We start from the raw sequence: 23,587 nt of genomic DNA, 5'->3' as shown, positions 1-23,587 counted from the left end.
TCTTTCATGGTTGAATTGTCATGGTCAATTTTCAAAAACATTAGTATTGGTTTTATGGCTATTTATTTTCATAGTACAAAAAATGTGATATCACATGTAAATAGAAAATGTAAAGAAGTTCACATTGTTATGACTAGCAGTGTTTAATGAGTTGTCAGGTAGCTGAATCCTAAAACGCATTGTTCCTTCAGTTAGCTCACAGTCCCTGAATTTCATTGTAAAATTTGGCTGTATGACAATCAATAAATGTCATTTTCAACATTTCTTTAAATCCATCTTGAGGTCACAATTTAAGTGGTTCTCTGTAAGAAGGAGAAATAAACATAAAGGAACCCTGAAGCATTGCTGTTTGGATATGGCAACAAAAATTGCACCCAATCCCCCAGCTGAGTTTGATTCTATCTATGCTTCTACAGAAACTATAGGAAACAGCACAGAATGGGAGATGGCCACGTCAATGAGCAGTGATTTAGAGGAAAATGTAAAATCACAGATAACCATAAGATCAAGTGTTTGTAATATATTACATAATGTCACTTAATACATATTTATGTCTATGTATTAAACATTACTTATGTATATGCATTATACATGACATATTTGATAGAGGTGTATATGATGGTAAGAGGCATAAATCGAGTGGACAGCCAGAGACTTTTCCCCGGGAGGAACTGGTTAATACAAGGGTGCATAACTTTAAGGTCCTGGCAGGAAAGTATGGGGGAGACGGGAACGTCAGAGGTAAGTGTTTTACACAGAGAGTGGAAGGTGCATAGGACACACTGCTATGGGTGGTGGTAAAGGCAGATACATCAGGAACATTTAAGAGACTCTCAGATAGGAGCCTTCCCATATTAGGTAGGAGCTTTGCCCGACGCCGGCCCCCTAGGCCTGAGTTGACGTAGTAGTAGTAGATAGGAGCATAATGAAAGAAAAATGGAGGGTTGGGGAGGAAAGAGTTAGATTGATATTGGAGTAGGTTAAAAGGTCACATGACATCATAGGCTAAAGGTGCAGTACTGCACTGTACTGTTCTATGTTGTATGTTATGCTGATGGTTTAGGAATGGATTTTCGCATAAAGTGCTTCTATTAATCAGGCTGTTGATAGAACGATGCCCAATAAATGCAAGCTATGCTCAAGTTGTGGGGCCAATATCAGAAGTCAAGTCACTGTATAATTATTGCTACTCCAACAAATGATACTGACCAATGTTGGTAAGTGATTGATAGAAGATATCCTTTACATCTTCATTGGAACTATAACTGTTAACGGCAGCAAAAGAAAACTTGTTATAGTATTTATAGGCATTTAAGGCCCTACCCACCAATCCTCTGGGCTTTAACGCTAATTTATACTGGTTCACATAAATATGTCTGGCTCTAGGTCTGATGACTTGTTTGTAGAAGTATTTCCCTGTATTCGTTTTTTTCTGTAGTTAAGAAGCAGAAAGATGTGGGAAAAAACTGGCTGAATGTTTTTTCTGAAATAGTATTAGTCAAATGGTGATTGGTTGAAACTATATCTTTTTGATTATTTCCTGAAGTGGAATTGATGACAATATGTAAACAAAAAAGGAATCCAAAAGTTCTGTATTGTGTATTCAAACTTAACATTTTTAGGTTGATTTAGCATGGATTTTAACCCATATATTGATGCATTTAAAATGCTTTTGAAATATTGAGATTGTGAGCTAACATAGCGTCCAAACAGGGTCGGTTGAAATGGATTTTTTCAGTTGGATCTGAGCCATTTACAAATATGGATTTAATTAAGCAGATATAACACTGCGAGAAATTTGTTGAGTGATACAGTCAGAGAGGATGGGAAAAGATGGGATGAACATAAATGCTAATGGAGCAATTTACTTATTTAAACAGTTTATTTTAATTACATGTAATTAATAGTAAAATCTTTAATATTTGTTCACATTTATTAGAGTAACACCAGCGTTTATTTCAATACACAGCTTGGTCTGGCCACCCAGATTTTGTTTTAATTATCTAGCAACCTGAAAGTTAATAGCACATAGATGGAAATAATTTTACATTTCTACATTCTTGAAAGTGCTCAAATGGTTTATATAATCATTTCAACTTATTGTATTTTATTCAATCCAACAACCACAAGATGACAAGTTTAAAAAAAAATTCCAAATGATCAATCAATTCCTACTTCTGGGATGTATTATGTAGATCTCACAATGCAGGTACATGCAATTTGGGAGGAGGGATGACAACAAAGCAGGAGCTGCAGAACTTCAAATAACAGTTTTACAAACTGCAAATAATAAAGTTATAAACTCACGTGCACATAGACTCTACAATGCTTGGCAGCGGATTTTCATTGATGCTCTGATTTCCAGTGCTTTAAGGCCCATTTAAATGTTGCATTGTGAAATAAATGCTGATTTCAATTTTAGTACTTACTTGAAAGTAGTATGAAAATTATGCCTTAAACATCAAGATTTATGTTTGTTTAAAGATATAACAATAGACAAGTGCTTAATATTGATTTCAATGTCAGAAAGATAATCCAGGACATGGTCACTTTCTGATATTAGTGTAAGGTCACTAATGCCTAGAATTGCCGATTGTAAAACCAGATACTGGCCCAGGATGACAACATAATGACTAGTCTGTGCCAACGTGAAGCCCTGAACTATTCTGGCACCAAGCTTCACTTAAGCGTAGATAGCACTCAGTAGCCACACTGCAGGGTTGGGGAAGTGACAAAATAGCTTGGAGCCCGTTGGTAAGTTGAGTCTGGGAGGGACAGGTTCAGGAATGAAACCCAGGGTATCAGACTTGAGCCAGAATTTTTCTCTCCTGCCTTTTTTGTGGAAATACAAATATAAAATTTGAAGATGTCCATGGCCATTATTTTATCAGTTTATTTCGTCAATGTAGACCCATTTTTATACTGCATCTTAAGGATCTGACACATGCTGCAGGCAGCCAAGTTGCCATTTCTGAAGAGCCTATCAAAAAAACTTCTTTTGATGAAAGCTGTCCTTTAATTGAAATGCGATCAAAATTAGAAAACCAGTTTATTGTCAGAAAATATACAAAATGATAATCATTACATTGGGATTTTGCATTTTAGATGGAAATTCAGTTCCTTCGCAGTAAATGCTAGCCAATGATATTGTCGTAATCGCCACTTCCAAATGCTGCAAAGAAATAAAGTGGTCTGATTTTCATGGTTGTGAACTTCAGAGAGTACCACAATCCCTTCCAGGTGCTCCAAAGAACGCCATTATCGTGTTTTGCCGTGTAGTTTCCATGCTGATAATATTTTCCATTGAGGTTGGCTGAATGACATCTTTGTTTTGTTTAAAAATGAAGAGATTTTTAAGAAAAGATTGCTGTCATAAAAATCATTTTAATCACATTTAGATAAATCACCAATTGTTCACATGGGATAAACCAAATTTTCACTCGCCTTTGAAAAGATTTCCTTAAAATCTATAAATTATTTCTGCTCATTCTCTAAAGCATTCAAGCCTAAAATGATTTATTCTTGCTCATTTATTTTACAGGGTTTTGCTTTACAAGAATGCCTGTAGAAAGAAGTGAGTAACACCAGGAAAGAGAAATCATGTGGATGATTTTTTCACCATGAATTAAATACTTAGCAGGCACACTGTATATTAATTAAGGATCTGCTACATCTCTCTATTCTGCTCAAAAATGCACATTATGGATAACTTCAATGATCTTCTCTGCATATGTCAGTGTGATACTGGTGAAGATATTTTCTTTACCCCCGTTGCTCACAGTGAGAGGGAGCTTCCCCACTTCTGTTTTAGTTCAATGGAAATCTTTGTCCCAAAATTTAATTGTTAACTTACCACAGTGAAAAAAAAACAAACTAAAAAACAGACTAACAAACTAAACTTCTATAAACCTGTTTTAACACATTTCCAAATGGAATTTCCTAACTCTTTTCAAAAGAACTCTGCTGGAAAGGAAATACAATAAATTTTCAATTAAGGCGTATGCCTGGATCAATAATGCAGGGTAGTAATGGTTCACCATTTTTTTAGCCAACACCAGTTCTTCATTAGGCAGGACCATATTCCAAACTAATCATAGCTGTACATTTTTGCCAATAGATTCACTGGATACAAGGTATTCAGAGAAGATATGGGAAGGGAAAATTAGAGTTCTAATTAAGGAACATATTATAATGCTGGATAACAGATACCTTGAGAAATCAAGTAATAAATACTTCTGGCTGCAGGTATGAGACAAAATTGTCAGATCAGAGGGGGTATTCCAAATTCCACTATAAAGTGAGAGGGACGGGGACAAAACTGTTTAGAAAGTATGGAAATTTACGAGAAATGATATATGGTGGGATTTCAAATATCCTATTACTTACTAGAATAACATTTGAAGAAAGATTTTCAGTTTTTTTTTTGGTCAGTAAGTTTACGACCTAAGAAGGAAGGAAATACTGCTGGCTGTGCTTCTGGGAGAAGAGTTCAGTCAAATGTTAGCTGGGGAACTGAAAGAATATAATCACTGGACCATTGGTTCGGATCTGAAGTGCCAGAGGTGTTAGTACATCAGATTCAATTGGATATGTGTTTGAAAGGAGTGGAATTTCAGCACTGGAGAGAGGGTAGGTGAGTGGATTTAGTTGGATTGTATCTTCAGAGAGCTTGAATGGCTGTGATGGGCCACGTGGCCATTTTCCATGCTTTAACCATTCTGTGTGGACTATGGACCAAAAGGTTTCATTTAATAATGGAGAGAGGCAAGATAAATCTAAAGAACATCTTTTTGAATAGAAGAGGTTAACTAAAATGGGAGTTAGCATGAACTTCACGAACAGAGTGGTCTTCTTCCGTGCATGAGAAGAGACATGGTCAGGATAAATTGGAACCAAAGATCAATGGGCAAAAAATGAACAACAGGTGAACTTCAGGTAAGGGGCTAATATTCCCTTGTACTAGCTCAATGCAGTAATGTGAGGAATGGCATTCAGAGCAACGTTACTCACTTTATCTCAATACATGTGACAATAATAAGCCAATTTACAAACCGAAGCATTGGCTTGCTGGATTTCCACAATAATTAAATCAACTGCAAAGTTCCCTGGATGTCAAAACAAATGGAGAAGAAGATGAGGGAAAAGTGATGGTGTGCTCTAAATATGGTGAACTGAGATGGGAAATGAAGAGGAAATTGAAGAAAACAGGCAGGAGTGGCAGCGAACACAAAACGGAATCCAAAAGTCTTATACAACATGTAAATAGGAATGAGCGGTGGGTCAGTTAGGAATAAACAAACAGAGCTAGGGGTAGAAAAGTGATAACTGACAATAGACTCACCATTGTTTTGAGTAAAGTGTTGCTACCTTCAAGAGGACCACAACTTTGTTGTGGTGTAGAGGCTTGTGTGTTGGATGACACAGAGAGCTATGTTGGCTGGAGTCAGGATTTTATGCTTTGGCTCTTGGAGGGTCACCCATGCCAAATAGGTCAAAGGGCAGAGGCCAGACCAAGAGTGGTCCACCAGTCCTCCAGGCTCGAGATTTCAGCTCAGGGCTAACAACCCTGACTGGTAAAATTGTTACAGAAACAGCAATGAAGTGTCTCCACCCGGAACTTGCATAACTGACAGTAGTGAAAACGGAGATACTGACGTGATTAAGGAAGCCTTGAACACCACCAGAGATGGGGACGTTCAGTGCTGTCCCAATCGCCAGTGGCGTAATAGGCAGTAGAGAGAGAAACTGTGGCTAAATTCATAGCAACTGCTTTTTCTGCATATGTACTACATTAACAAGAGTTAGAAAGGCCTAGATATTTTCTTTACACTCCTTGCTCCCATTATAGATTTCAACCAGATTAATTCTTTCTAGGGAATAACAAGCATTATAATAACTGATACACTGTACCTGTTAAACCACCAGCCACTTTTACCTTCTTGAGCACAATTCCCCTGTAGGTATCTGTCATTATCCCGGTCTAAGGTGCTGAATTGCATCCCATTGTGAGAAGATGACCATTGTTCCTCTGGGATCAAGCCACCAGACAATGCATCTCCTGCAGTCCCAGAATACCTTCCAAATGTTAGCCTGTATTTATCCTGATTTAATGTAATAGAAGAATGTAAGAAGAAAATTACTTATTGATAATTGGCAATACAATTGTAAATAAGGTAAAAGCCAACTTTCCTCACCTCTTCATCTGAAATGTTAAATTTTTCATATGTTGTATATCTTTTTTCTCCATTCCAATCAGTGAGGTCTATCTTAATTATATACCTCCCTGCATAGAAATTAACACATAACGAAATGCTTACTGCAATGACTGTTTAACAACTTTAAAATACTTTTCATTTTGCATTATATATTTGATATTGATTGTGACACAATTAAAAGTAGCTCAAAACAATAAAGTTGAAGACAGACTTGCCTGCAGCCAAAATCTGGTGTATATTTTCATTCCCAAGCCAATATTCATCGTTCTTCCCTCGAAATAATCCAAAGCCTGATTTATAGTCGTCCCAGCCTCTGCAGTGAGTACAAGTTGCAAATTTAACACAATGAACTTCAATTCTGTTAAGCACAAAGCCTACTGATATTTCTACTCATTTTGGCCTTATTTCAGTTAATTTTTATTCAATTTATAGTTTTGTTAATTTTCATTTTCCTTTGATTTATTTATAGTGATTCATTAATCATACAGTGAGTTATTAATGCTGAATATTTGATTATAATGATGATATTGGTGATATTAAGATGCTTTGTAAATTAATGTTAGAATTATGATTTAGGAGCTCCATTGGAACTCTGCTTCTCTTTCCTTAGGTGTTATCTGACCTGCTGGGTTTTCCGTATTTTCTGTTTTTAATTCAGATCTCTATCATCTGCAGTTCTTTTAATTTTCGTGAATTCTGTACAGAAATTTCTCCTCTGTTGCTGGCTCTAAGCATGCAGTATGAAGCATTACATACCCATTGTTCTGAATGTGGCTCTGTTCACTCTAAGAAATGGAGGGATGATGTAGCAGGTATTACAAATGCATAATTTGGTGCAACGGTTGGAAAATCAATTTCTATCCTGAATGCCAGTCCATGGGAAAAGGAAGGAAGTCATGGAGGGGTTGTCTACGGAGTTTCTGTGGGTGGAAGTTAGGAATGGGAAGGGGTCAATAACTCTACTGGGTGTTTTTTATGGACCACCTGATAGTAACAGGGACATCGAGGATTAGATAAGGAGACAGATTCTGGAAAGGAGTAATAATAACAGGGTTGTTGTGGTGGGAGATTTTAGTTTCCCAAATATTGATTGGCATCTCCCTAGAGTGATGGGTTTAGATGGGGTAGAGTTTGTTAGGTGTGTTCAGAAAGGTTTCTTGACACAATATGTAGACAAGCCTATAGGAGGAGAGCCTGTACTTGATCTGGTATTGGGAAATGAACCTGGTCAGGTGTCAGGTCTCTCAGTGGGAGAGCATTTTGGAGACAGTGATCACAATTCTATCTCCTTTACCTTAGCATTGGAGAGGGATAGGAACAGACAAGTTAGGGAAACGTTTAATTGGAGTAAGGGGAACTATGAGGCGATCAGGCAGGAACTTGGAAGCATAAATTGGAAACAGATGTTCTCAGGGAAATGTACAGAAGAAATGTGGCAAATGTTCAGGGGATATTTGCGTGGGGCTCTGAGTAGGTACGTTCCAATTAAACATGGAAAGGATGGTACCGTACAAGACCCGTGGTGCACAAAGGCTGTTGTAAATCTAGTCAAGAAGAAAAGAAGAGCTTACGAAAGGTTCAAAAAACTAAGTAATGATTTGAATCTAGAAGTTTATAAGGCTTGCAGGAAGGAGCTTAAGAATGAAATTAGGAGAGCCAGAAGGTGCCATGAGAAGGCCTTGGCGGACAGGATTGAGGAAAACCCCAAGGCATTCTGTAAGTATGTGAAGAGCAAGAAGATAAGACGTCAGAGAATAGTACCAATCAAGTGTGACAATGGAAAAGTAGGAGATTGCTGAGCCTCTGGTAATGACCTTTGCATCATCAATGAGGACGGGAGAAGTTCCGGAGGATAGTAGGGTTGCGGATGTTGTTCCCTTATTCAAGAAAGGGAGTAGAGATATCCCAGGAAATTATAGGCCAATGAGTCCTACTTCAGTGGTTGGTAAGTTGATGGAGAAGATCCTGAGAGGCAGGATTGATGAACATTTGGAGAGGCATAATATGATTAGGAACGGTCAGCATGGCTTTGTCAAAGGCAGGTCATGCCTTACGTGCCTGATTGAATTTTTTGAGGGTGTGACTAAGCACATTGATGAAGGTAGAGCCGTAGATGTATATATGGATTTTAGCAAGGCATTTGATAAGGTATCCCATGCAAGGCTCATTGAGAAAGTAAGGAGGCATGGGATCCAAGGGGACATTGCTTTGTGGATCCAAAACTGGCTTGCTCACAAAAGGCAAAGAGTGGTTGTAGATGGGTCATATTCTGCATGGAGGCCAGTGACCAGTGGTGTGCCTCAGGGATCTGTTCTGGGACTCCTACTCATTATGATTTTTATAAATGACCTGGATGAGGATGTGGAGGGATGGGTCAGTAAATTTGCTGATGACACAAAGGTTGGGGGTGTTGTGGATAGCGTGAAGGGCTGTCAGAGGTTACAGCAGGACATTGTTAGGATGCAAAACTGGGCTGAGAAGTGGCAGATAGAGTTCAACCCAGATAAGTGTGAGGTGGTTCATTCTGGTAGGTCAAATATGATGGCAGAATATAGTGTTAATGGTAAGACTCTTGGCAGTGTGGAGGATCAGAGGGATCTTGGGGTCCAAGTTCATAGGACACTCAAAGCTGCTACGCAGGTTGACTCTGTGGTTAAGAAGGCATACGGTGCATTGGCCTTCATCAATCGTGGGATTGAGCTTAAGAGCCGAGAGGTAATGTTGCGGCTATATAGGACCCTGGTCAGACCCTACGAAGTACTGTGCTCAGTTCTGGTCGCCTCACTACAGGAAGGACGTGGAAATCTTAGAAAGGGTGCAGAGGAGATTTACAAGGATGTTGCCTGGATTGGGGAGCATGCCTTATGAGAATAGGTTGAGTGAACTTGGCCTTTTCTCCTTGGAGCAACGGAGGATGAGAGGCATTGATCATGTGGATAGTCAGAGGCTTTTTCCCAGGGCTGAAATGGCTAGCATGAGAGGGCACAGTTTTAAGGTGCTTGGAGGTAGGTACAGAGTAGATGTCAGGGGTAAGTTTTTTATACAGGGAGTGGTGAGTGCGTGGAATGGGCTGCTGGCGGTGGTGGTGGAGACGGAAACGATAGAGTCTTTTAAGAGACTCCTGGATGGCTACATAAAACTTAGAGAAATAGAGGGCTATGGGTAAACCCTAGGTAGTTCTAAGGTAGGGACATGTTCAGCACAGCTTTGTGGGCAGAAGGGCCTGTATTATGCTCTATATTTTCTATGTTTCTATGTTACTATTATTCAATGCATTGTGAATGTCAGCTGACATTTGTACCTAACTTTGTACACACAATTTTATTCTTTTCTGGGACTAAGTGTTGGGAGCGGGATACAGTCAGCAGCTGATTATATCGTGGCACTTAGTACAGCTAAATAACGATGAATTTCTCAGGTTTACTTAAGTTTAGTTAGCAGCATACTGCTCCCCTTAAATCACTGAGGACAGGGTGTGAGAACTAGAGGATTATTGGGTAACAAATGGAACCAATTGTATTTAAGCATTTAAATAAGGCTAAGTCCGGGACTTTTATACAAGCACTGTCAAACTGGTTTGATTGGGAACGCCAAATCTGAAGAAGTGGAGAAATGTGGCCTTATTAAGAGTGGCCACCTCTCTGTCCAGGTACTGGATCTAAGTCCACACTGATTTATAAGGGGATTAGGTCGACAATTTTCCTTTTGTAAAAGGATTTACATTTTTATGCCTATAATCATTCATAAGTACTTTAACATGTTTTAGTTGAATTATTTTCCCTCATCTTTAATAACCTGTTAGCTAGCAAAGTTGTCAAAGATTTTAGGACATTTAAGGTGATGGTGGGGGCCCTGGGGTATTTGAGGCCACACTGATTGAAACCAGAAACCTTTGCACCAGCATGGTTGTCCATTGACATCTGAATCTAGTAAGTGCAGGCATTGAACATGGGCAAAGTAACCATACCAGCAAGATCACTTATAGTTAGCTGACAAATCTGTATTAAGATAAATGACTGTGTTTAGTGTGTTGTCTTGTGAACTTAGAACAGTACAGCACAATATGTGCACCTCAGCCTACAATTTAGTCTACTTCACGTTCAATCTAACCCCTCCCTCCTACATAGCCCATAACCTTCCATGCGCCCATCTAAAAGACTCTTAAATGTCCCTAATGTAACAGCCTTTAGCACCACCTCTGGCAGTGCATTCCCGGCATCCACCACTCTTAGTATAAAAAACTTGCCTCTGTGACATCTCCCCTAAACTTTCCTTCACTCACCTTAGAAGGATGTCCTCTGGGGTGAGGCATAGCAGCCAAGAGAAAAAGGCACTGGCTGTCCGCTCTCTCTACACCTCTTATCATCGAAAACAGCTCTATCAAGTCACCTCTCATCCTCCTTCACTCCAAAGAGAAAAACCCGAGCTTGCCCATACTGCAGCTGACATATTAACGCTTGTTTGTAAAATGGCAGAGTTTATTTTGCAAGTCTTTATAAACGGAACCTTCTCATTCTACCACACAGTTCTGAAGTTAGGGAGGACAGAACATAAAAAAAGACGTTTACGTGTATTGGATGAGCAGCACTGATGATTATGTTCCAGACAACATTCAAACACTTTAAAATAACGGACATGTGAGGCAGGATCATCTTTTAAATGATGTATCTTACAACAAAACCGCTCTTTTGAAAAATAGGTAAGCTCTTCACAAAACTAGAGAGGTAAAAGGAAAAATGAGAATATTAGAAGAATCACTTATCGGATCACTATACTTAAGCCAGTTTAATTACCTATTAAAATTTACTTTGCCGTTGCTGCGACGTTGAATGACGGTCCATCCACCCCCTTCCGACATATCACAATATGCAAGAATTGGTTCAGCACCAGACTTCGGCTGAATTTTGTAATAACCACGTGTGGTACTGCCACTGTTGTATACCTCAGAGCAATCTGCTCAAAGTAGAACTTGCAGTTAGTATATTTAACTCACGGTGAAGCAGGAATCATTTATTTCAAGACATCTTTCAAAGTAAAAATTTCTGAAGAACATGTGGTGGCTGCAGCAATATGTTATCCCAAAGAAGCAACAGGATGCGGGACTTCATCGCACTTTCTTTGAACTAATATTGCTTCTGTCAGAAATAAACCCAGAAAGAAGTTTAGGGTTGCACAGAGATTCAGCAAGATACTTACAGCACTGTTTCTGTTCCATTGTGAATCCCAATAGTTCAATTTAATGAAGTACAATGTTAAGGAGAACATCTGAAAATTAGGAAATATTTGCAGGTGATCGAGGCATATTGCCTGGGTCTGGAACTGCGCCCAATGTATCGGCAATGTCCATATTTTACTTTCACTCCTGACACAAAACTGGCAGTTTCTATTTTTGCTTAGCCAGTTATCATGTTAACTTGGAAATACTATGTTGCCCTTTCTTCAAGAGCTGTGGGGTCAAGCTCCTGGAACTCTGAATCTAAATGATTCTTCAGCACCCTAAATAGCAGCATTAAAAAAAGCCACAGAGAAAATCTGCAAGGACATTTAATTTTTCAGTTTAACATTTTTGGGTTGGGTGAGGACCTGAGTAATAGGGAAAGGCTGAATAGGTTAAGAGAATTGTGGAGGGGTGGGCGGGGGGGGGGGGAAGATTTCATAGAGGTATACAAAATTATGATGGGTATAGAAAGGGTTAATTATTGTAGTTGTGTCGTTTTAGAGGGGGTTGAGTTGCAGCTGTTTTAACACCTTTGTTACACTGCAGGCTGCTGGTGGGACATGTGTGCTAACTCTTTGTACACCTCCCTTTCCAGCCCTAACTGAGTTGCAACAGGCTCAGCAACTAACCTGCCTGAATTCAAAGACTGAACCAGGTCGCAATGTGGTGTTCAACTGGCCCTGCAGGCACTGGTTAGAGGGCCTTTCTCATTGGCTGTGAGTTCATCATGCCAATTATTTAGTACCAGTGATTGGCTGCCATTCACCATTCCTCTTTCAATGATTCTACTATGTAAATAAAGGACTGACAAGAGAATTGTGAACAGTCTTGTGACATCCACGGAGAAAAAAAAGTTAATGGTTCAAGTCAATGACCCTTCATCATGTTAATTCTGTTTGTCTCTTCACGGATGCTGCCTAACCTGCTGAGTATCCTTGCCATTTTCTGCTTTTATTTCATCTTTCGCACATCTGCATTTTTTTTTTGCTTTTCAATTGCAAATAGTTTTGTTGAACAAGAAGATGCAAAGCTTGGTCACTGGTTTTAGAGAATCATTCAGATCTGGAGTCATAGAGCACCACAGCACAGAAGCTGCCACTTCAGACATCTAGCAGTGTGAGTGCCAAGCTGTTATTCTGCTTAGTCCCATCAGCCACGTCCGGACCACAGCCCTCCATACCCCTCCCCTCCCCTCCCCTCCCAACCATGCATTTATCCAAACGTCTCTCAGATGGTGAAATTGAACCCACATCCACCACTTCCACTGTTAGCTCATCTCACACTCGCAGCACCCTCTGACTGATGTTCCTCGTCAGGCCCCTCTTAAATATTTCACCTTTCACCCTTAGCCTCTGGCCTCTAGTTCTATCTCACCAAAGCTCAGTGGAAAAGTCTGCTTTCATTAAACCTTTCTATATTCATCATAATTTTGTATACCTCTATCAAATCTCCCCCCATTCTCCTAAGCTCCAGGAAATAAATTCCTAACCTATTCAGCCTGTCACTATTACTCAGGTCCTCAAATCCCAGCAACATCCTTGTAAGCTTGCTCTGTACTTTTTCAAATTATGGAAGTGCTTACTAATCATTTCCACATTTCCCCTCATAGCCTGGAAAAGATTCACTTTTAAAAAATGCAGCTTCTCTTCAAAGTCCATTTGAAATTTACCACCTCATCTGCTCTCACCATTTTTCATCCAATGGACAACCAAAGTTTTGTCACTGATTGTTACAATCAATAGACTTAAAAGCACAAATCCAGCAGACTAGTCATCACTGGTGGAACTCCAAAAATGTTCTGTTTCTATCAAGGAATACTAGAAAAATCTGGAAGTAGCTGAACTTCCTGAACATTTCTTTTCCAACCTCTGCCTTGCCCCTGGTTCTAGTTGACAATGTGTGAGAAATTCATAACAAAAGGACAGATATTTAAATTTCAAAGGAAAAGAGGCAGGACACTTTCATTGTTAAGCACCAGTTTTATCACTGGAGTTAATTACTGAAGCAGTGAATTAATTGGACAGGTAGCTGAGAGAAAATCGAACAAAAGTAAATGGAAATGGAGTGGGAATATGTATTGGACTACTGCTAACAAATGGATAAACCCTATTGTTAACTGGTTTGATATCTCTGTTACATATTGACAAATCATGCATATAAATGCACAGACCCTAGGATTACTACATTGAGTTCTCATTGTTAGTGGACTTTCAATGCCACCTAAAGGCTGATGGTTGGAAGATTTGAATAATTGTTACTGAGCATCCAGAGGTGGTTCACAATAATGATAATGGGAATGAAAGGGTTAACATATAAAGAGCTTTTGATGGTTCTGGGGTCTGTACTGACTGGAAATTAGAAGAATGAAAGAGGATCTCATTGAAACTTATTGAATACTGAAAGGCAGTGGGGAATTTTTAAACGGAGCATATCAACCACTCAAATTGGTTGCATTTGTTTTTTAATGATTCTGTAAATGTTTGAAGGTTTGCAAAAGCCTTTGGGAAATTGTGTGACAGTTGCTGAAAGAGCCTGTCCTGGGGCTTTGTGATCTTTGCATGATTTCTTAGAAGTTTGCCCTGGGAATACAGCACAAATGGGAGAGTTAGGCTGAGCAGAAGACAAAAGCAAGAAGTAAGAGTGCTCCTGTTGATAATACTTAGTGAAGAATCCAGTTTATCTAATATCCTTAACCATTAACCTTAAATGGAAAAATCATAGAATCATAGAAAGGTACAGCACGGAAACAGGCCCTTCGGCCCATCTAGTCTTGCCAAAACCATTTAAACTGCCTCCTCCCATCAACCACCACCTGGACCATAGCCCTTCATACCTCTGTTATCCATGTACCTGTCCAAACTTTTCTTAAACATTGAAATTGAGCTTGCATGCACCACTTGTGCTGGCAGCTCATTCCACACTCTCACGACCCTCTGAGTGAAGAAGTTTCCCCTCATGTTCCCCTTAAACTTCTCACCTTTCACCCTTAACCCATGACCTCTGGTTGTGGTCCTGCCCAACCTTGGTGGAAAAAGCCTGCTTGCATTTATCCTATTTATACCCCTCATCATTTGGTATACCGCTATCAAATCTCCACTCAATCTTCCACATTCTAAAGGTACAGTCCTAACCTATTTAATTTTTCCTTATAACTTCATTATGTGTTAAGATCCCCTGCTAATGGCTAGCATTAAGAAAACAAAGCCCTTTCATCTGTCATAGTAAGCATATTTATTTTGAAATGTATACATTACCATGGTGATATATAGTTTGATTAGGTGTAATGAAGTGTGATGTGTTTCCTTGTTCCTCCTTTCTTGTTTTAGTGCTTTCCTTTATCCTGTAGCTATTATGTTCCTTTATATATTTCAGCCGCCAACTTCCAATCAGGAACTGATTCTGCAAACGTTGTAACTGATGGCGGAGTTTGGAGATATCGACCTTGCACGTTTCACTTTCCTGTTAAAAAGAGTAGTATAATCTTGGATTAGAGTTTGGTAATAAGCTGATAGAACTTGTCATGTGTCCAGGGAGCAATATTGACAGCTGTTACTTTGTGACATAATCAAAATTAAAGTAAGAGAGGAAAGAGTGAAATCTGCTGGGGTAAAGAGGAATGCAGGAATGCACTGAGCTCGTGTAGATCATTATAACAGTATGTTATTCGCTTCTGTTAAATAATCTCTTACCGTTCCTTACACCAATTCATCATCTATGGAACCATTTAGTAAATCTTTTTTCACCATCATTAGAATGTTTTCATCTTTTTTGGGATGCAATCATCAGATTTGGACATAACGCATTGTCACTTAACCGGTGGTTTATGTGTTTTAAATACTGTGATTTATCTCATGAATGCTGCTTAGATGTTGCAAAAACAACCCCCTCCCACCTCCCCCCACTACTCTTACATACAGACAACCTCTAACTCCAGAACAGGTTGCCTCCATTCCTTGGCCTCGGTCTCTGAGACTTGCAGATATCGGATCTCCAACCTCCAGCCTTTGCCTAGACTCACAGACTCAACCTTTGTTCCTCTGTCTCCAGACTCAGTGTCTTTGATCTTCACTCTTTTGGGCTTTCTGCCTCTGGACTCGCCAAGCCCTGGACTTTGACATTCGGTTTTGTCCTCTGGACTTGGCCGGCCTCTAAGTATCGATCCCAGGACTCGGCAGACATGAGTTTGACCTTTGAGTCTGTAATGTTGCATCAGGTTCACGGATCCAACAAATGAGACAGGAAATGCCCTGACTTTGAATAGGTAAATTAATCATTTATTTACAAACAGTAAAAATTCGACCAAACATTCATCTGTCCCAAGTTACAGACACTACAAAGCTGAATATTCAACAAACATATTTAGTTAAGGGTCTGCACAGGGCATACTTTCCCAATGGTCTTGCCTTAAGCAAAGGAAGAGAAGTGCAACCTCTTCCATGTGCTACTTTATATACCCAGGATATTTGAAACTGGACACCATCCAATGGGAAAAGCAGCTGCAGTTTCTAAACTAACCAGTCATGACGGAAGCGACTTTCAATAATCAGAATAAGGCACGCCTCCACAGGACAGGGTCTCAATTGACCCAGATACTGGGATTGCTGACCTTTGACCATGGAGCAATTCAAGCCTTGACCTCTGGAGTGCGTAGATCTCCAATCTAGTGGTGGGGGGGACGTGGGCAGGGAGGATCACTCCCACCCGCATGGACATCCTACTTGGAATTTGCTGACATCTGGGATTGCTGATCTTCGACCACGATGAAACTAATGATGCACGCTGGAGAAGTAACTTCACAGTGAACCCACAACAACCATCCTTCCGCCATCGTCCCCTTCTGCTAGTGCAGTAACTTAACTTCAACACCACTATATCCTGCTGTCAACTTCTATCTAGTTTCATACAGTTTTGTTCAGATGTCAACAAAATAAACTTTACACTAAGAAAATAAAACAACAGGGCTCTGAAACAGGGTTATCAGCCTCTAAACCTGGAGGAAATAGAGGTCAGGAAGGAGATTATGTCCTTGATATAATATCTACGATTTTCCTTCAGTCCACTCTCAGATCCAGGATAGAAACCTGGTCCAGGTCTTGAACCAACAAACTATGGCCATGGGCACTGGTCGGTATTCTTCACCAGCCAAATAACATAGTTGAAGATGAAGCCTCAAGAACAGTCAAATATTCCTCAAAGGGAGGAAGCCTACCAAACTTCTAAATATTGATTTCTCCTTCTGGTAAAAAAAAATTCCCTCCCTGTTCTTTCATTCCCCACTCTGGCCTCTTACCTCTTCTCACCTGCCTATCACTTCCCCCTGGATCCCCTCCTCTTCTCTTTCTCCTATGGTCCACACTTCTTCCCTATCAGATTCCTTCCTCTCCAGCCCTTTACCTTTCCTGCCCTCTGGGCTTCACCTTTCACCTTCCAGCTATCCTCTGTCCCCTCCCCCTACCTATTTTCTCTTGGTTCCTTCCCCTTCCTTTCCAGTCCCGACGAAGGGTCACAGTCTGATACATTGACTGCTGACTGGCCCTGTAAGGGTGGACGAACCAAGAAGGAAAAGAATGACAGCACAATCACCAACCCCCAAATCCACACCCCCCCCCACACACACACACACAAAGAAATGAACAAAAATGGATCAGGCACATCGATCCCCAAAACCCCCTTCCCCCCACACGAAAAATGAGAAAGATTGGGTAAAAAAACAAAGAATACAAAAAAACTATAAGACTGAAAAGGAGTCCACAGTCTAAGTCCACATCCAAAATGCAGAAAACCTGGGAAACATTCTCCCTCTCCGTAGCAGAGCAATCTCATCAGTAATAAAAAAGGCAGTCTCCCCTCTCCATAGCAGAGTGATCTCACCAGTGCTAAAAAGATAGTCTCTCCTCTCTGATAGCAGAGCGACCGTCCAGCGGAAAAAAAAAGTCCGTCTCTCCCCTCCAGCAGCAGAGCGATCTCACCACAAATAAAAAGGCAGTCTCCCCTCTCTGATAGCAGAGTGATCCCCCAGTGAGAAAAAGGCAGTCTTCCTTCTTAGGCAGCAGGGCGGTCCCCCAGAGATAAAAAGGCAAGCAGTTAGCATTTCAAACTTCCTCATCCCTTTAATTGGTGAAATGGAGTCGAACGTCAGCTTGCAGTCTTCTCACCACGAGGTTCCTGTATGTTGCCTCTGCCTCCCTGAATCCCATCAGAGACTGCAGAGTGCCAAAATACCCAAACAATCTCCAAACTGCAATTCACAGGCTCCAACAGCTCCAGAATCACATCAAGATGAAAATCAAATGTAAAAGATGTGAAAGAAGTGAAATACATGCTTTCATAATCTATCCAGAAGATGTCGACTGAAGGAGTGTTGTACGCAGGTGCCATCTTATTCACTATCTAAGGCACAAGTCTGGCTTAGGAAGGATCTATCCGTGTCTGTCTGGATGAGTGTATTTGTAACAACACTCAAGAATGTTAATAGCATAGAGGACAAAGCATTCTTAGCCTCCACAACCGCACAACACTGCTCTTCACACTATCAAGGCAACATGGCTGCAATTTGTGTCATCTATAGGATGAAGCGTATTGGCTGGTGGCGTAGTGACATCAGCACCAGACTCTGCGGCAAGGGTTCCCGAGTTCGAATCCAGTCGGGCCGCTCCCAGGCACACTTCCCATCCATGCCAGGTTGAGTGTCGAGCTCGCAACTTGGTCTTGTAAAAAAAAACTGCGCTGTGAGAAGGACGTGGGAGACCACTCACAGAATCTTTTCCCCAAGACCACCACTTGAAAAGTGGTCACCGAGGCTCTGGCAGAGTATGGCACACACACAAAAAAATAGGACTTGAAGCAACTTGCCAAGGTTTCTTCATCCAAATCTTTCAACCCTGAACCTCCTTCGCTAAAGAGGAAAAGTTTGCGAGTGTGTGAAGAAAACCATCACTTCACCCCAGTGTTACCTTCTGGATGAAATACCATTTAGATTTGGAAATATATCCTATCATGCTTTGCTAATGTGTGTTGATTCTATTGTATTTCTCTGTTCTACTGTGAATGCCCGCAAGAAAATGAATCTCGAGGTAGTATATGGTGTCATATGTGTACTTTATTAATACATTTTCTTTGAACTTTAAATGTTATGATTGTAGATACACCTGTGGGTCTAATGCTTCTGAAACCCCCTGATTTCCTTGGCTTTGTCGAATCACAGTCTCCCTCTGGGTTGAATCCTATGAACTCCTCTCTTCTCCGTCTTCCCTCTTCATCTCCTCTTGAACAAAAGCCCCAAGCCCAACCTTAGTGTCCCTCACCAGAGAAACCTCCCCTTAATTCGACCATCCTAATTGGATGGCACACATTTCTCCTCTCTCTTATCTTCAACAATAACCCAAACAAGTTGAAAACAGAACAGATTGCTCTTACGGAACTGCTAAATGAAATACATGCACCATAACAGTAAAAATACAAACCAGGACATTAAACTACCAATGCTACTCTAAAAAAAATCTTTCCATTTTAAGGGCAGCCAAAGATTGGCAATGAACCTTAGCCTTACCTGCAATGCTGACATCCTGAGAACCGTTGTTTTAAAGTCAAAAGTGGCATAATGCAAATTAATTTACAATCCCTTTCATGTGGAAGCAGAGAAGGCATTTTTTAATAAAACATCGTGCTGTAGCTGGACACACTCACCAAGCTTCGGTGACTTGCTAAAATTTGATCCAACAAAAGTAGAAAAACCAGCAGCATCTTGACATCTGGTGGCAAAGTCCTAAAAAGAAATATACTTTAATCTTAAAAAGGCACTTGTGTCACTGAAGGATCACGGGTGACCAGGCCTTCTAGACCATGTGTAGATTGTCGACTTGCTGTCTGAGCATGAAACTAGTGCTGTCAGCCCCGTCCCACAGGAACTACCAAACCCCTCTGTACATTCAGTGGAAGGATAACCTTCTTGTACAATGGCTCTGCTTGATTTACGCCTCGGTATCAGGGTGAAGATTTACACTGCTGATAAGTGTTTGCAGGGGGAGAACTCAAATGTGTTCGGAGATGAGAGATATTGTTCAGTCTCATATCCTGCCACTGGACCTGTGCAATACTGTACTTAATCTGAACATCATGTAAAACACGCCGCCGTCTGTAAGGAGTTTGTACGTTCCCCCTGTGACCACGTGGGTTTCCTCCAGGTGCTCCGGTTTCCAAAGACATACTGGTTGGTAGGTTAATTGGTCATTGTAAATTGTAAAGCAGCTGATATAGTGGTCCAAGCTTCCAACCTGCGCCTTGTAAGGCATGAAAATGCCCGACACAGGCCTCTCATGGTCTGAGTCGACGTTCCCTCCCCCCTCCGTAAATTGTAGCATAATTAGGCTAGGGTTAAATCGGGGGTTGCTGGGTGGCACGCCTCAAAGGGCCTACTCCAGGATATATCTCCAAAAATGAATAAATATGTACAATAGAAGAGATGCTCCTTAAATAGATTGAAAATCGATTGAGTTGGACAGGCAATATAGAGGCTGTCAGTTCAAGATCCTTCATAGCATAGATTGGAACTGAAACCAATACATTTAGATGCTAACAATATAAAATTATCATGAAATTCATTGTAAAATCCACTGTAAAATGTTGTATGTTTCAACTTTCATGATATTTTTGAAGGAGTTTTTTTAATGTGTGGTATTGGAGAACACCATATGCCGATGCAAATATTTTCATGTTCATTTTACTAAAAACTTTACTTGAAGCAATAAAATTTTTAAAATTAGCAGATTTTCAATGGGTTTACTTTGTTGTTTTCACTGCTGACCTAAAGCTTGTAGGAGGATGTTAAACACATGATATTTGCTTTCCAAACATTCAGATCTACAAAAGGAGGGAGCAGCTGATATAGTGGTCCAAGCTGCACACCAATCTTTGGAGCAGCTGGTTCAACTTATTTCATAATTGTCACCAATTTGCAAACAGGTATACCGAAGCATAAATCCAACACTGAGTTCAACTGAATGTCAAAATGATGATACCATAGTGTAAGTAATAACCAGGTCCTTCCATTTCAGAAGTCCCGAACAATGAGAGAACAACAATTTGTAGCAGCAGTACAGTACAGGGTACCTTTTGTCACTCTTGCACTTAAAAAGAATGTGGTTTCAGAACAATGCAGGAAATTCATTCTGGTTATTCAAAATTTAGTATGAAGTGTGAACTTCACGTTTTGCTACAGTGACATACCAGAGAACTGAAATTTACAAGCAGTTAAAAATATATTCTATTTGCTATAAGCAATATAATGAGAGAAATGTTTCCATTGTTTTGATCAGTTTTTATCTGGAGAGGGAGAGGGCGAGGGAGAGAGGGAGAATTTTTAAATTGCAATTAACATTAACAATTTTATCCAGAAATTATCTTCTGGCATTGACAGAAAGAAAACAATCTTAGTTGTATTTATTGCATCATATAACAAAGGCAAAGTGGATGTTTGTTCATGCTGACTTTCTGATCAAATGGCTGGCAAACCAACCAAAATTTCTTCCCTATCCTTTCCCCGCCTCTTAAGAAGTTAAATACTTCAATGGAAATCCAAACTTAATTGTTTTTGCAAGTGTTTGTTTTTTATTAGGCACCATTGGGATAAGATACAAATTCCCTTTATCTTTTAAGTTTTGGAGTGAAACTCCTTTCTTTGGTTGATATTATTTTTAAAAATATTTAGTTATGGAGCACACTAGCAGAACTAGCAGAAATTAGTTATGGAGCACACTAGCAGAAATTTCTTGAAGCTGCTTTGTGTAAACATCTATTGGCATCTACAAAAAAATCTGTTTTTAATTCCTCTCTATCTAGCACAATCTATAGAGACAGAAAGCCATTGCAGCTGTTCGAATAATTAATGCTTCTTGCAGTTATGCAATTTCTGTTGTTGAATATTTTCTACTTATCACTACGTTTGCACTTCAGAAATGCGAAATAGTATTTAAATATATTATAATTAAGTGAGTCACTTGAAGAAGCTAGAGAACTAGGGTGTGGGAGTCTTGGAAAGCAAAATTATTTGTCTGTTAAAGGGACTTTGAATACTTGTTACTTTTGACAAAAAAGTCCATAGATCTATTTCACAAACTATTTTGCAATTCACTGCCCAACTTTTCAAAAGATAACAAGTCTTAACATGAGATTTAATTGTGTTTTGGCAAAAAGGAAATTATAATTCTACAGTAACGTTATGTAGGTGCACTAATTATGAAAGCCGACTGTTGAAGAACCTAACAGATCTAGAGATATCCTTCAGAAAAGGAAAGCTGAGGCCACAACCAGGGCTGTCTTACATACTAGTCCCGTTTGAAGTTAGACAGAACTAGAATTGAATCTAAAACAAAATTGGTAAAGGTAAGAAGTATGCTGTCTTGCTATTGATGTTAATAAACTCTTTTGAGTATATGAACTAGCATCATATAAAACACTGTCATTTATATATTATGAGAAACATTTAGCAAATACAAAAAAGAAAATCTTTCAACATTAACCTAATTTAGTTAGTTTTCGTAAGCACATTGAAATACCACTTTATAAGCAATCAATTAAAAAAACATGAGAGTGCCAGTTATTAAACAAACAGAAACTTGTCTAGTACTTAACTCATAAATGTATTGAATTTAGCAGTTAGTTTAATACAAAGAACAATTTTTTTATTGAGCACATTACTTCTTAATTGAATGAAAATCGTTCCTAATATACTGAAATTTCTTTCAAAATGTATTACAAAACCATGAAAAAGCATTGGTAAAGCATGTTTTAAAATATCAGAAAAAAAATCAGTGTGCATTTCAATTACCTGGCACCACTTAACATTAGGATTGAATCATAACAAGTTGTGCAGCATTAAGAAAAACAAAACTCACCTAAATCGTGTTAGATATTCTCATGGTTTAGTCTGTACTTGAAGAGTTGAGCGATTAAGAATGGAGTAAAATTGTTGATGAGTAACCAGATGGTTTAAATTAATGTCCCTAGAGTGTGTTATTTCATCATATCCCTATTATGGCAATCTTTCCCACATTATGCTATAATGACGAAGCCCTCTAAATATGTAGTATTTTGCAAATTAAGGCATACTATTATACCTCGTGCAAAAGCTTATATTTACAGATCTACGGCTTCATTATACAAGTACATCTTAAACTGAGAATGGTACATAACAAACCTGGATTGGCATTCATTCATCATCTGAAGGAAATGGCAACAAAAAGCATTTTTTTTAAATTGCCACTTTATTAAAGTTCATATTAATACAGATGACATCCGTAGTGGGAACAACTGCCTGGACCCATTAGGACCCATTTTAGAATCAATTAAAAGCATGTAGTTTTTGATTAGAGTAGGTACATATATACAATTTCTCAGGAGTTAAGAGTAAAAATGAATTGTGAGATAATTCTTTATGGATGTATCTATATTTGGACAGTGATGATGTCTAAGTCTGCAAGTAAAATAAATTGAATGTAACAGTTGTACGTAAAAATAGTCACAACTGGCTGCTAATAATTCAGTTAGTGAACTTTTGGTGGCAAGAGGTATTTTGCTCTGAGGTGGGGCTTGCAATTTTTTCATTCATTCATCCATTCTTTGGGATCTTTCTTCTGTTTCAAGGATGTCTGCGGAGAGTAAGAATTTCAGGTTGTATATTGTATACATTCTCTGATATTAAATGGAACCACTGAGCTATTGGAAATAGGACATGGAAACATCGGCCTTATAACTTCTTCCTGTTTGCTACCTTCTTTTAGAACCTAGAGTTAATGCAAAGCATAACATAGATGTAACAGAATAACTTAAGTTATTCTTGAAGTATCAATGTTAATGGATATACTTGGGTGACTTTTGTGATATAAATTCAATGGTTAAAAAAGACTATGTAAACAGCCAAAGATTGACTAAAATGATATTTAGATTAGAGCATGAGGTATCATAATACTTCTCTTGGATAACCTAAAGTCCTAAGCCAATCTCTTGAAGGCTACTCTGAGAATCAGTTGAACACATAAGAATAAACTGTTTAACCAATTTAAAAGACCGGTTGTAAATGCATATAAACTTCAAGCAGTGGTTCTTTGACAAACTTCATCCTTAATATAAGAAGACTGTTATGTATCTGATATTAAAG

General features: G+C 39.3%; 2 protein-coding genes across 3 annotated transcripts in view; one reads left to right on the top strand and one right to left on the bottom strand.

Annotated features, from left to right (window-relative positions):
• Positions 1 to 1,352: 1,352 nt before the first annotated feature.
• On the bottom strand, positions 1,353 to 22,449 carry fgl1b (fibrinogen like 1B). 2 transcript variants are annotated; one of them, XM_063054384.1, is made up of 8 exons: positions 22,326 to 22,449; positions 19,120 to 19,198; positions 14,688 to 14,892; positions 11,009 to 11,168; positions 6,427 to 6,528; positions 6,195 to 6,279; positions 5,911 to 6,101; positions 1,353 to 3,324 (listed from the first exon to the last, which is right to left on the bottom strand). In XM_063054384.1, exons 2-8 carry the CDS (start codon positions 19,174 to 19,176, stop codon positions 3,135 to 3,137), a joined length of 990 nt encoding a protein of 329 aa, XP_062910454.1. In that variant the 5' UTR covers positions 19,177 to 19,198; positions 22,326 to 22,449; the 3' UTR covers positions 1,353 to 3,134. The 2 variants fall into 2 exon arrangements, with proteins under 2 accessions (XP_062910454.1, XP_062910455.1); XM_063054385.1 differs by having other exon boundaries at positions 5,936 to 6,101.
• Positions 21,453 to 23,587, top strand: part of tpte (transmembrane phosphatase with tensin homology) — an 82,937-nt gene continuing 80,802 nt past the window's right edge. The window contains exon 1 of the mRNA XM_063054383.1: positions 21,453 to 21,813. The gene's annotated coding sequence lies outside the window, so the exon portion shown is untranslated. The remainder of the gene's footprint in view (positions 21,814 to 23,587) is intronic.

Source organism: Mobula hypostoma, chromosome 7, assembly GCF_963921235.1.
Source record: "Mobula hypostoma chromosome 7, sMobHyp1.1, whole genome shotgun sequence".
NCBI lineage: Eukaryota > Metazoa > Chordata > Chondrichthyes > Myliobatiformes > Myliobatidae > Mobula > Mobula hypostoma.
Note: the sequence above shows the minus strand (reverse complement) of the source record. Positions and strands in the feature narration are given on the sequence as shown.